This window comes from Coloeus monedula (assembly GCF_965178545.1).
Source record: "Coloeus monedula genome assembly, chromosome: 12".
NCBI classification, from domain to species: domain Eukaryota; kingdom Metazoa; phylum Chordata; class Aves; order Passeriformes; family Corvidae; genus Coloeus; species Coloeus monedula.
The window spans coordinates 3,633,374-3,646,661 of record NC_138792.1 but is presented as its reverse complement, the minus strand read 5'-3'; the positions used below and the strand labels follow the sequence as shown (position 1 = coordinate 3,646,661).

Here is a 13,288-nt window from a genome sequence, read left to right as displayed (position 1 = left end):
TTAAATGGTGCACGTTGAGGTCTGGGATGTCTTGATTTATCTGTTTGGAGATGGACAATCCCCTGTGAGGGCAAAGTAGTTTTCTTTGACAAGCTTGCTGAGGAAGGACTGTGGCCATTGTGCTCTGTCCTTCTTGTATATTCCTGTACATTTTACACTGTTCCAATTCCTTGCGACTGACTGCAGGCAGATCCTGTCTTCTCCCCTTCAAAACAATTCCTCTTATTTCTCCTATGCCCTCCTTCAAATGAAACGTATTTGAGGACTACTTTGTCCTTTAATTTCTTTCCCAAGAATGACGGGAACAGGAGCCGGTGTTTAATCATCAAAGAAGTTGAAGCCAGCAAACTGTTCATTAGTCTCTGGCAGTGGCAGCTTGGTTTTTACTAAGTCAGATGTTCCATTTTTCTCCCTCTTTCTGGAGCATCTTGGCTTTCCTAATGTTCTTTTGTGATCTTGGACAAGGAGACCATATGTCATTTGCTTATATAGGGAAAGACTTTTATTTGGTTGCTTCTCCAAAAGGAGGTTCTTTATCAAAGTCAGGGGGGAAAAAAGTCAAGCGGTACAGCCAGAGCTAGAGGTGAGTTGCAAAACCTCCTTTATCCCTCATGCCCAGAGCCCTGCAGCAGCAGCAGAAGAAGAGCAGTGCATTCTCTCCCCTGCAGAAAAGTTATTGCTCCCAGTACCTTACAAGTGCTTGGTGGAACAGCCTCCAGTAGCAGCCTGGAATAGCCACCCTCACTTTCAAAGCCCCACTGAAAGGTATCCAACCCATTTGTCATCCACAGAAACGGACCGGGCACAGGCAGCGTCCGTCTTGCCAGAAGTGCTGAATTCTGAGCAAATATTTGACCTTTTCACACACATTATTCTTTCAGTTTCTGATCCTGGTGCCTGAGTCTAGTGGAGCCCCTAATGAGCCTGCACGCTTGTGCCTCTGGACTGGTTCAGTGCTGGGGGTTCTCTAGGTCACAGCACGAAGGAAAATGATCTGACCCAGCCTGCCCATGGCCCACATCTCTTAGGAGCTGTGCCAGGGGTTTAGGGAGCAGCTGTCTGGGAGTTCTGTTCAAATATGGAAGCAGTTGGAAGATGGAGCCTTGCAGCAGCAGGCTCAGCATCCTTGAGCTGTTCTTTCCTGTGAGTTCCTTTCTGTAACAACTTGAATTTATTTTCCATATTAATTCCTAGACCTTCCAAAATACTCTTACGCTCCCGACTTCGTGCTTTTGTAACGTTTAATTGCACCAGATCTGTGGAAAGTTATTTCCATTACCTTGCCTTCAGTCTATTCTTGTGCAACAACCCATTGCTGAACGTCAGACACTGCCATCGTCCAGCTCTGCTCTGCGCTTAACCCGTGCAACAGCTCTCCCTGCCTTGCTGCCTCCTGCCTCTATCAGAGCCTCTCAACTACTTCTGAGAGTGTTCATAGCTGTTTGTGCTCTGATGAGTAACCCTGAAGTGTCTAAAAGGAGGTGGGACCCCGTGAGCCTGAGAGCACAAGGTTGTGGTTGTTTACTGGCTTAATACAAGCACTACAGGGAGATGGAGAAGAGCAAACGTGGTTTGTACCTGTTTTAAGGTGACGTGCAGATAGTGAAGAACTCAGCTGTGGAACTCATGGCCACAAGATTGCAGGTTCCTAAGGTTGAATATTCTGAGAAGTAAGATAAGCTCTCCTAAGAGAAACTGAGTATCTTCAATTAAGAAGGTACCAGCTCTGAGTGAGATCCTTAAATCTCAAAAAGCTGCAGGATTAAGTATCACAACAAAAACCTTTTTTTACTTATACTTTTCCCTGCTATTCTCTTTCCTGTTACTGAAGACAGGATCACAGAATCACAGAATGAACTGGGTTGGAAAAGACCTTTGAGATCATCAAGTCCAACCTATGACCTAACCCAACACCTCCTCATCAACTAAACCATGGCACTGAGTGCCACATCCAGTCTTTTCTTAAACACATCCAGGGATGATGACTCCATCACCTCCCTGGGCAGACAATTCCAGTGCCCAGTCACTCTTTCAGTGAAGAATTTTTTTTTTAGTGAAGAATTTTTTCCTGATATCTAAAGGATACGACTGTATAAAGCCTTTTGGTCTGACACAGTACGCCTCTGTCTCCAAAACCAGCACAAACACAGTTGGAGAACTCCGCTTGGGACCCAGGCCATGTTTGTGTTCTGCATGCTGAGTGAGACTGCAGGAGAAGAGGGGCTCCTTAATTTTGTATCCCTCCTCTCACTGCAGTGGCAGAAAGGGGGACACAGTGCCCTGTGGTGCCTTAACTACTCCTGCTCCACCCCTTGCTGTTCTTTGATCCCTTGCCAAGGGAGTTCAGGTTCCCACCCTGAGCTGACTCCCTGAAGTGCTGTGTCCCTTGGTGGTCTGGGCACATCCCTGCACACCATTCAAGGGCCATGGCTGGCCCACAGCCAACTGCTCTGTGTTCTCACTGAGTTGTGGTGGGTTCAGATAATATCTGCTACCTCCAAGCTTCAGCTTCCTGCTGCCCTCCAGTCTGTTGCTGCTTCAGCAGCAACCAGCCTGTGCTCCCTGCAGCAGGAGTGGCTCCTCTGCTGTATTAGTCCCCTCCCCTGGATTCACAACTCCTCTCACTGCCTTGGCCCCCCAAACTTTGCCTTCCTCTGCACAAGTGTGTTTGTTCCTATCCTCATATCTGGCATCCTAACCTGGGACACTTCTCCAAGGGGCAGCATTGCTCTCGCGTGACAGTGGGTTCATTTCTGCTCCCAGGATGCACTGAGCCAGCACAAGTGGGGAGGGGTCCAGGGCAAGTCCAGGTTTGCTTCTTAAGGAGCATTGAGCTCCCGAAAGGGGCTCTGTGAGGTGGAGGAGGAGAAGCAGCTTATAGGATAGATGTTAATAAAGGTGTTTGGAATATGAGCCAGTGGAAATTCATTCTTGAATTCATACCAATAGTGCCAGCTTATTTCCCTTCTTGCTGTGCCTCAGCTGCTGTTCCCTTAGACTTCTCTGCCCTGTCCTCTGAGAGTCTGGGGAATCCCTGTGCATGCTTGGCTGAGTTTGCTGCCTCTGGGGTTTTGCAGGAAATACCTTCCTCCATTCATGCCCCTGCCGTGTCAACATTCCAGCCGTTCACAGTGTACACCATCTTTGGTTTTGGGGTCTCAGCTGAGCCTCAGGAAAGGCTGTAATTATCAGTAAGCTCTCATCTGGAGATGGATTTTAGCACCCCTGTCCTCAGCAGCTGACAGGACACCCCATCATTCCAACACGCGGGGCAATGCAGGTAGCCTTCTCTTCCTTTTGCAGCATTTTTGTGTCCCTTTGTGGATGAACTCTGCACCGTGAGTGTCTGCCAGCTCTCACCTCTGCCTTGTGTGCAGGAAGGAGGAGAGAGGAAGAGAGCAAAGCCTTTGGACAGCCTTGGGCAAACCTTTGGCGCTTTGGGGGGCTGGCGCTGGCAGCTCGCACGGAGCTGCTCAACGGAGCACACCGAGCCAGGCATGTGCAGGGGTCCCTCAGGGACGGCCAGCCTCAGCAGCTCTCCAGCTTTCCAACAGGCTCAGGTGCCATCCGAGCTCCGGGAGGGGCTGGAGGGGAGAGGTGGTGCCCAGAGCCATCCCACACACAGCTGGGACGGGAGGGCAGCTCAGGGATGCTGCTGCGGGGGCTTCAAGGGCCGGGAGCACTGCTGGAGCTCTGCAGGTTGTGAGCCACTGGGGACCAGATTTCGGGGACAAACTGAGGGGTCTGGACACTGCTGGGCTGGCAGAGATGGAGAAGAGGCTTGTTTTGAAACATGCAAGCCCTTTCAGCACAGGGGGCCTCGGCAGGGCTGAAACAGCTTTCCCCTGGCCAGAGCTGTTGACTGTGGCATTTCAGTCTCCCACAGTGGGATGCTGGTCAGGGCAGGGACAGCAGGGACATGGCCAGTTGAGCTCTGGTAGCAAAGCCCAGCTGGACAGAGTTTGCAGGTGTCTTTGTTTTTCCTTGGGATGGAAAAAGGGAGAACAAGTGGGAACACGCCATTTCTGGTCATAGCCACCCCTCAAAAGCCCCCTTTGCTTTGTCTCAGCCTTTGTTTTTTTAAAAACCGAATTCCAGGTTCATGCTGAACAGTTTCCAAAGTGTGGTGCAACCTGCACAGAGTTTCTGATGAGGAGTGGTATCTCTCTTCCTCCAGCCTCGTCCCTCCTCCCCCAGGAGCCACCAGATGCAGCAGGAGGCTGCCCAGGGTGGTTTGGTACACGTGTGCTCCCTCCAGTGTGGGTCCTGCCTTCTATCCCAGTGCAGCAGGTGAATTTGGCAAGGCGAGCTGGGAGCTCCCCACAACGCTCCTCCATCCTTGCCCCAGCTCTGATGGCCATGGCCAGACTCTGGCCCTGCCTGAGCACTTTATGGTGCTCCACAAAGACCCAGTGGGACCCATCATTTGGCAGTGCTTTTGTGGCTGCTGGAGCTGCACTGGTGCAGGATGGAGAGGGTCTAGGCTGCCAGTTTAGAGGCAAGTGGAAAATCAGATTTGCCTGCACCTCTCGTTTGCTCCTCCAGCAGCACCCATGGAGAACTCTGCTTACTGGGTGTGTGTGCAGAGGGAAAACCCCTCACCTATCCCTTGCACAGGCAGCAGGGAAATCCAGCTGCGTTGTCTCACCAAAGCACCTCATTGGCGAGGTGGAAGGAAGAGCTGGAGGGGTGTGTGGGCTCCAGGTGTGCTTGAATTCAAAGTTCTTCACTGAACCTGGTAAATTGGCCAACCTTCTGTCAGCTGGTGATTCTAGGAAAGCCAGCTTGTGTAATATCTGTGGCATCAGCAGGCTTGTGAGTGTCATGGATTAGTGGGAGGTTTGGGAAAGCCTCATATTAGCCCAATGACAGATAAAACCCCACAACAAAGGCATCGTCATCCAAGGCTTGGAGGAGAATCAGGCTCATTACTTCTGATTCCTGAACCTATGAACCACTGCATGCCTTGGCTCCATCTGGTCGTCCTGCTGCTGCAGAACGCTGTCACCCTTGGCCATTATTGCATGTGCCTTTGAAAGAAAGGCCGTGATTAAGATCTCAGCAGCTCTGGATCCTGGCCAGGATGTGGTGTGAGGGTGGCACATGGGTACTTCATAACTGCCTGACCAGGACAGGGGGTATGAAGGGGAAAGCAAGCTCACAGCTTGTTCTTCTGGGTTCTGGCCCCTCTCACTTGCTGTAGGGGCTGTATCAGTGCTGCCTCCAGCCCATGCTCTGTGCCTGCCCTATCCCTCTTCCCCATAGCTTGGTTCTGCGCCCATCCTATGTCAGTGGCACTTGTCCTCCCAGGGAGACTGACCTCTGTGGGGTGGACACCTGCCCTGCTCTTCCTTCTGCCCAAAAATCCTCCCTGCTGTTCAACAATGTGATGAGAGCAGCAGAACAAGAAGTGGAGCACAGGAATCAGCAGAGAGAGAGGCTGAGGGAAACCTGAGGCACTGCATGAACCGTGATTATCAAGTGCTCAACACCTCCGTGATGCTGCCCAAAGAAATCTGTTGTGCCAAGAAACCTGGGAAGGTTGGAGAACAGAGCTCAGCCTTGGGCTGGGCCGGTTTTCTTCCCCTCTGCACCTGAAGAACATCATCGAGCTGATGGCTGGGGCGTGGGCTTTTCTTTCTGCACCCCTCCGAGTTTGTTCCCATCAGTCCTGGGAATACAGAGGATGTGTTTAGAAGGTGCATTGTTCACTTTGTAAGCAACTTGCCCTTTTTTGTCTTCTGGAGATCAGTGACACCTCTTGCCTGCTGCTGCCTGAAGGCTGGCAGGAGCCTGCAGTGACAGCAGGGTGGCCTGGTTAGGGGTGAGGTGTTGCAGGGCTCTGTCAAGGATCAGGAAAATGCAGGTCAGTGAAGCAGCTTGCCGAGATGCGTGGGTGGAGTTCTCAAAGGGGGGAATAGAAATGATGCCTCTGTAGCCAAGTGTCCCACAGGAGGGGGATGAGTCTGTTTCTAACAGGGGTAAGAGGCTCTAGGAATTTGGGTGCCCTGCTCCGCTGTGCTCTCACTGCAGTGCAGCCCCAAGCATCCTGGGAGGGATTCTGGGGACAGCACCTTCCTTTGCAGGGTTCTGCCCAAAATGAGAATGTTTGTGCCTCTGAGAGACGGACTGTGAGGCTTCTGAGGCAGTCCTTTCAAAAGCAAAGTGCATCAGTTCCTTGGCCAGAAGGCTGTCACTGTGTTTTTGTTCTTTTCAAGGCAGCACAGACAGTGACAGATACAGCTCTGTATCTGCTGTACACTGCGGAGTTACTCCGTGACCTTTCGGACGTGCCTGTGGGTCTGGATTTCTGAATCGTAGTTAGATACCCAAAAGCTGGCATTATTAGTGATGTGGGATTATTTGAGCTTGTTTTCAGAGGTGTAATCAAACCCGGCTTTGAATGAAGTCTGTGGGAGAAGACAGGCAGGCAGATGCCTCAGTGCTCAGCCCAGATGTTGGTGCATGAGCAAGCTCCTCTCCAGCCCCTCGCACAGAGCTGGGATTTGCAGAGCAGAAACTCTCATCCTGCAAATCCATGGGGTCAGGAGGATTCCTGTGGCACTGTAGGTACTGCTTGGGAAGTGACAATGTGTCTGTGATGCCACCTGTTCTAGATCATTTGCAAAAATGCTTTTTATTTAAGGACTTGGGGAAAAATCCCTGACTTCTGTTAGGTCACTGTCAACAGGACTTGTGCCCATTTCCTAATCAACATCCTATTATTTTAATGCTATCTAGTTTACCCCAAAAATCTCGTCTCCCAGCCTATTTAAGACCTGTTGTGAGAATGTTTCCTGAGAATGTTTCCTGTCATTGGTGTGTACACGACTCCTTCCTGTACTGCTTGTTTACCTGAGAAGAAGAAACTGTTCCTCTGTTATGTGGCACCATACCGTGCCTCTGAACAGGCTGATCCGAGGCCACTGGATGTCCCCTGGATGTGCCCAGCAATGAGTGTGGTTTCTGCAGAGCTGCAGCCACCAAGCAGCTCACGCTCCCTTCCATAAAACTCTTGTGTTAGCAACAGTTTTAAGTGTCAGCTTTTCACCATTGGACAGGAGGGGAGCAGGAGATGTATGGTGCTGTGCTAGCTGGGGATGGTTTGGGAATCACAGAATTACTTAGGCTGGAAAAGACTTCCAGGGCTGAGTTCCACCTGTGACTGACCTCTGCTCTGTCAGCCAGACCACGGCATGAGTGCCATGTCCAGTCGTCCCTTGGACACCGCCAGGGATGGGGACTCCACCGCCTTCCTAGGCACTCCATTCCTATGTTTAACAACCCTTTCCATGAAGAAATTCCTCCTGATGTCCAAATTTATGGGGAATTTTTCAGGAAACTGCCCCTTTACCAGTGGATCATGCTCCACTGACGACAGATTTCCTCCCCATATGTCCCTTCCTGAGAACCACGATGAAATCCCAACTTAGCTCCTATAACGAGGCAAGTGCTGAGATCTTGTCACAGCTGGCCTGGCTCAACCTTGAAACCTTGGCCTCGAGGTGAGGTTCTCCCTGTACCCTTTGGAATGGCCTCAGCTTCTGCTGAAAACAGAATTGGCTTTTACCAACTGCGTGGTAACGAGCAGTGCCTGGACATGGGTGGATGGTGTTTGTGTCACATTTGTGTGATCAGAGTGGGAGAACAACCCTGGAAGTCTTTGCTGTGTAGCCACTGTTGGTTGACACCCTTTAGCCTGAACTGCTGCCGGTTGTGACAAGCTCTCAGCAGGCTGGGACAGCAGGAGTGGGATGCAGTTTTGCTTGACTGGAGTCATGTCATGGCATTTTGTCCCCTGTAAATCTCAGGCTTGCTCCCATTTTCACAGAACAAATCATGGCACACATCCCTCAAAAAAAACCAAAACCAAAAACAAAAAAAAAACAACCAAAAAAACAAAAACAAAAAAAACCCAACACCCAAGTGTTGGAGGTGTGGACACAAACATTTGGGTGCCAAGGAATTCGGAGAGGTGTCGGCAGTGGCCCCACACTGACGCGTGCCCGTTTCTCTCCCAGGATTACACCATCACCATGTACTTCCAGCAGAGCTGGCGGGACAAACGCCTGGCCTACAACGACCTTCCCCTCAACCTGACCCTGGACAACCGGGTGGCTGACCAGCTGTGGCTGCCTGACACCTACTTCCTGAACGACAAGAAGTCCTTTCTGCACGGGGTGACGGTGAAGAACCGCATGATTCGGCTCCATCCTGACGGGACCGTCCTGTATGGCCTCAGGTGAGCCCAAGGGTTTGCTTTTATGAGTTGCTGTTGAAAATGACACCTCATTTAAACTTCTCCCATTTCCAAAAATGTTCTGGCGAGGCGAGGATACTCAAGATACTCAAGTGTTACAGGGCTTTGTGTCTCTCTTCTTTCTCCAAGCTGGAAATGGCTGTTTCTTTCAGGCCTCCAACATTTCCTGTGCTGCTATAGATGGATGTTGGAGAGGGGAATAGTCTGCTCTGGGCGTTTCAGGTCACTGTCATTCATGTTGCATAACACTTCCATTTGAAACACTCATTTTCAGTTGCTTATAATTTTCTGCAAGTTTGGGCTATGGAGATGAGCCTTTGTTGCTTTGGTATCTAAGGCTGAATTTCTGGAGCCTTTGAGTCAATCCACTCCAGTCATTTTTTCGCGTTCAAGATAGGTTTTTGCACAGTTATAAAAATGTCTGTTTACTAGGACAATTCTGAAGATTGAGGCTTGAAAATTGATATCTGGTAGGAGAATGGTCATCAGTGAGGACACTTTTTGTGGTGTCTGGAACAAATTGACACAGGCAAGTCCAAGGTCTTTGAAATTGCTGTACTTGTGTGAAGTAGAGGGAGAAAAGGTTGATCTTACTGTGCTATCTGGGTATGTGAAGGGGCCAGGGTAGGTAATAAAGTTGAGTGGACAGGCAGAGGGCTAAAAGGCAAATTTGCAGCTGCAGGATGCTGTAGCTGAAATCAAGGCAACAATTTTTCCAACCCTGTATTTGTTCGCTTTATTCCTAGTATTTGGTTTTTTTTTTTTTGTTGGGGTTTTTTTGTTGTTGTTGTTGAGTTTGTTTGGTGAGGGGTTTTTATTTTTCTTGGGGGTTTGTTTCCCTTTTTAATTACCAAAATTCAGAGCTGGCTCTTTTGACCTGCCTCCACAAATATTTGTCATAGCATCTCTGGGCTTATATCCCAGTGCACCAAAGAGGGAGGAAAGACCTTTACCCTTCTGATTTGCAGTATCAACTGTCATTCTGTGTCATGTTTTGTGGCAAAGTGTGACTTGTAGGATTACTTTACACCTCTCTGAGCAGCAGGGCTGTTTGAGGGAGGGTAGGGCTGGGTGTAGGCATGGTAAAGCAAGAGGCTGCCCAGAACATCATCCTGCCAAGGCAGCAAGGTGGTTGTACCCTATGCTCTCCCTACAGCAGAGCCCTGGGGTCCCTGGGGTCATGTCTGTGCTGGTTTTTCCTTTCAGTTAATGAACACCTTCTGCTCCAGGTTCAAAGACTGCAAAAGGTGCAACAAACCCAGCTTTGTGACCCTGTTCCTGTTGTGCCTCTCCCTTCCCAGGACAGGTACATCCACCCCTCTCCCTTGGGCCAGTGATGTTGTTTGGCTGAAACTGTCAGAGAGCCCTGAGCCGGCTTTACTGACCCACCAGAAAGACTGCAGCAGTCCCCAGTTGACTCCCCCAGATTTTCTCATTGTATTAAAACAGGAGTGAAGGCCAGGCAAGAAGATGCTTTGACTTGGGGCAAGTAGGAGTATAAATCCAGGAAGGAGGGGGCAGAGTGCTGCTGAGCTCAGGCTGCTCTTTGCTGCTGAGCCAGCCCACCTGAGCGTAGAGCTGCCTCCCCCAGGCTGGTGGGCAATCTCTGCACACACCTGCACAGCAGAAGTACAAGTGCTTGTGTATTTTTATCAGCTGCCATTTAGTCAGCGCAAAGAACGAGCAGCGTGGACCCAGCAGCGCTGGTGCCAGGCAGTGGAAGTCCTTGGAGGATTTGCACTCGAGCTGGCTGGACACTGTGCCAGCTCCTCGTGCACTGTCCCTTCCCTTCCCCTCCCATGGGGAAGGGAGCTCAGCTCCCTGGAATGACCTGTGCAAATGGGAGAGAGAAGGAAAATTGCAGCCAGGCCAATGAAAGAAGACGACAGCTGTCTGCCTGCCATTTCCAGGGCCTCAGAAAGAGCTGCCTGTGTTGGTTTAATTTTTGGCTGGTTTTCCTGGAAGCTGCTCCCTTGACCCCAGAGAAAATGACAGCTGCAAAAGTGAAGCTCTGAGCCATGGCAGCCCCTGCTCCCCAGCTGTACCTCAGGTCAGGATGGCTGGCTGAAAGCACTGGGGGTACAAGCCAGGTGCCCTGAATGCTTGAAGTCCCTCTAGCTTCGCTCACAGTGGTATGAAAAAGGATTTCTTTAGGGCTGCTTTCTATAGTGACTCCTGCACCTGCAATTTTGCTGAAAACAGGAGCACTAGGTCCAGTTTTGCAGGTGCAAATAACGGTGATACTACTCAAAAACACACAGCCGGTGTAAGCAAGCAAGAAAAAGCCCTGAATATTCACCTGTGTTCCCCTCCCCTCTGTAAACGTGCAGCCAGGCTTGCCCTGCCAACAGGAGGGGATGCACAAGTCCACCCTGGGTTTTGAAGCCTCTTCTTGTCTTGTGTCGCATTTTGTGGAAGAATTTATGAAATGGAGTCGCCCTGATGGCAGAAGGCCAAAGGAGGCAATACCTGCTTCTTCTCCTTTGTTTGCCTGTTTTCCCCCGACCGAGATCCCACATCCCCGCTCCTCTCCTGCCACCTTCTCGCCAGTTGCTTCCCCCTCCTCTGAGCTGATCCTGTAGCAAAGTGACTCAATCATGCTATTTGTGGCACAACAGTCATTTTTTTCTCCAGCAGGCTCTGATGTCAGAGAGCAGGGAAGGATGACATCCTGGCAGGCCTCTGTCTTTAGCAAGTGCTCCAGCAACCAGCAGGACCATGCTCAATCCCCAGACCAGACCCCAGGGTCCAAGTCAAGGCGCACCCAAGTCACAAGTAGTTTCTGACCTCAGTGAGAACAAGACCAGGCTCCAGATAACTTGTTTGCATGAGTAAATGAAGCTCTGTAATCCACTGTGAAAGCTGGGTGTCAGAAAAGCACATTCTTCTTGTTTTTGGTGGAATTAGCAAATTAACGGATGAAGGGAGCGCGGTGCAGCTCCATCTCAGGGAAGCGTTCGATACAAAAGCTTACTCCAAAATTAATTCCCATCGGGCTCAGATTAAAAGCTGGTTGCCAGGTCTCCAACAAAAGGAATGAATAAACAGCAGCAGCGATGCTGGGATGCAGGACTGGTGCTCCCTACCCCCTTCCCCAACCAGTTACCAGATGGCACAAATCCCAGAAGGCCAAATAGAGCCCCGAGCCAGCCCAGAGGGCACTCTCAGCTCGGCAAACACCCAGTGGCATGGGAGGATGCAGGAGGTGTAACCTGGCACGGTGGTTCCTGGACTCACCTGGCGCCTGAACACCTTGCTGGAGTGAAAAGTGCCTGTGAAGCACCGGAGGGGTGTTCACCCACGGCATGAAACAGGGGAGTGCTGAAACGATGTGGAAATTCTGCGCCAGAAAGGGAGGCTTGAAGGTGCTACCCACAAAGACAAAGCTGCTGGGTGGTGGAAGGAGGTCGATAACACAGTGAGGAAAAGCTGGATAGCACTGGCTGAATTTAATATATTTTTCCACCTAATGGCTTTTTTTTTTTTTGGTCAGAAATTGCATTGGTTTCGTCAAATTTTAAACAAAAAAAATTAGGGAGAAATTTTTTCATTTCAGAAAAACCCTTTCAGAGAATGTTGATGTTTCACTTAGGTCGATATTTCCCTCACTCTTTCAAGCTGCTTTACAACCACTATTGATGTTTGAGTAACAGAATCACCAAGGCTTTCTCTGGACCTCCAGACGCTGTCTGGAGCCCTGCCCCAACATTCAATAAGCTTTACATTATCACACATTCAAGCTATACATTGGTCTGAGATTTTTATTTCCTTTCGCAGCTCATGCAGCATCCATTTGGTAGTGAAACAAGTCGACACTTGTCAAGTGCTGATGTCACCAGCATTTTGCTGTCTGTTTTCAGAGACCTAAAAATAGCTACCACTGTAACAATGCTGAAATTCTCGTACGGTAATTGGGGAATCGTATTTGAAACCAGCTTTAAAACATCCTTCAGGGAAATCTTGAGGCCGTTTGGTTTCATTCTAATTAGAGACAGAACTGGATTTTGGCAGCACAGGCGATTTGGGGAGGCCAGGCTGCATCCCTGGACTCGTGGGGGATCTGGGATGTTGGGAAGCAGGCAAGGAGCAGCGTGGACAAGCGAGCGGGATGCGATGCCTGGCTGGCGAGGAGCCCAGGCAGTGTAAACTGAGCAACTGGAGAACTGCAGAGGAATTTGGTGGCGGAGGCTAAATCCTGTGCGGAGGGAAGGAGGGATCTCCTCCTGCGAAGGTGGGAGTGGTGGTGGGGAACGTGTGCATGTGTGAGGTGGGGGTTTTTATTCCTGGCCGTGGTGATGTAAGGAGGTGTGTTTGAGGGATGAGTCAGTTCAGGAACACGCAGAGGTGCCAAGGCATGGTGGAGCTCCCAGCCCAGGGAATGCTCTCCTGGGGAGGCAGAGCCCTCTCATCGGTGTACAAAATCCCTTAAAGCAAGAGGGAGAGGATTGCTGTGCTTCAAACATCTCGAAATTTGCAGGTTTGAGCTGAGAGGTGCTGGGTGTGTCTGCTTTGGCACCGCTTCGTTTCTGCTTTCTGTGGTGAGTTCTCACTGGTCAGCTGCTCCTGGGGGACACCAGCCCTCTCATTTCTGACCCAGCTGTGGACCAGACCTCGCTGCTGGACAAGGCAGCAGTCAGAACATCCCTTCTGGCTCAGCTGGCACAGGGGAGCACTGCAGGTGATGTCAAACATCCCATCTGATGGCCCATGCAGCCTTGGTGACAGTCAGAGCCCCTCATGCCACCCCAGAGCCTGCCCTGCCTGCTCCCCATGGCTGGGGCTCCTCCTGGGGGCTTCTCCATAGCCCCCATCCCCAACCTGCCCATTGATCAGGATCCAGCCCTGTCAGTGTTACATTCCCCAGGTCCCAGCCTGGGATTATTTAGCTCTTCAGCCAACAGAAAGGTTTCTTCTGCTCGTGTCTCACTTGGACCCTGCTGTCTGCAGAAAACATGGCCTGATGGGTTAAGACAGGAGTTTTTAACACTGAGGAGCTTTTTTCTGTACAGAGACCACTGAGCAATTTTC

General features: G+C 50.5%; 1 protein-coding gene across 2 annotated transcripts in view; it reads left to right on the top strand.

Moving 5' to 3' along the window:
• LOC309577505 (gamma-aminobutyric acid receptor subunit beta-4) overlaps nt 1–13,288 on the top strand; it is a gene marked incomplete at both ends in the record, with an annotated part of 70,238 nt that overhangs the window by 39,323 nt on the left and 17,627 nt on the right. For both annotated transcript variants that reach the window (XM_082289601.1, XM_082289600.1), the window contains one exon: nt 8,022–8,242. In XM_082289601.1, the coding sequence (XP_082145727.1) occupies nt 8,022–8,242 (221 nt within the window). The remainder of the gene's footprint in view (nt 1–8,021; nt 8,243–13,288) is intronic.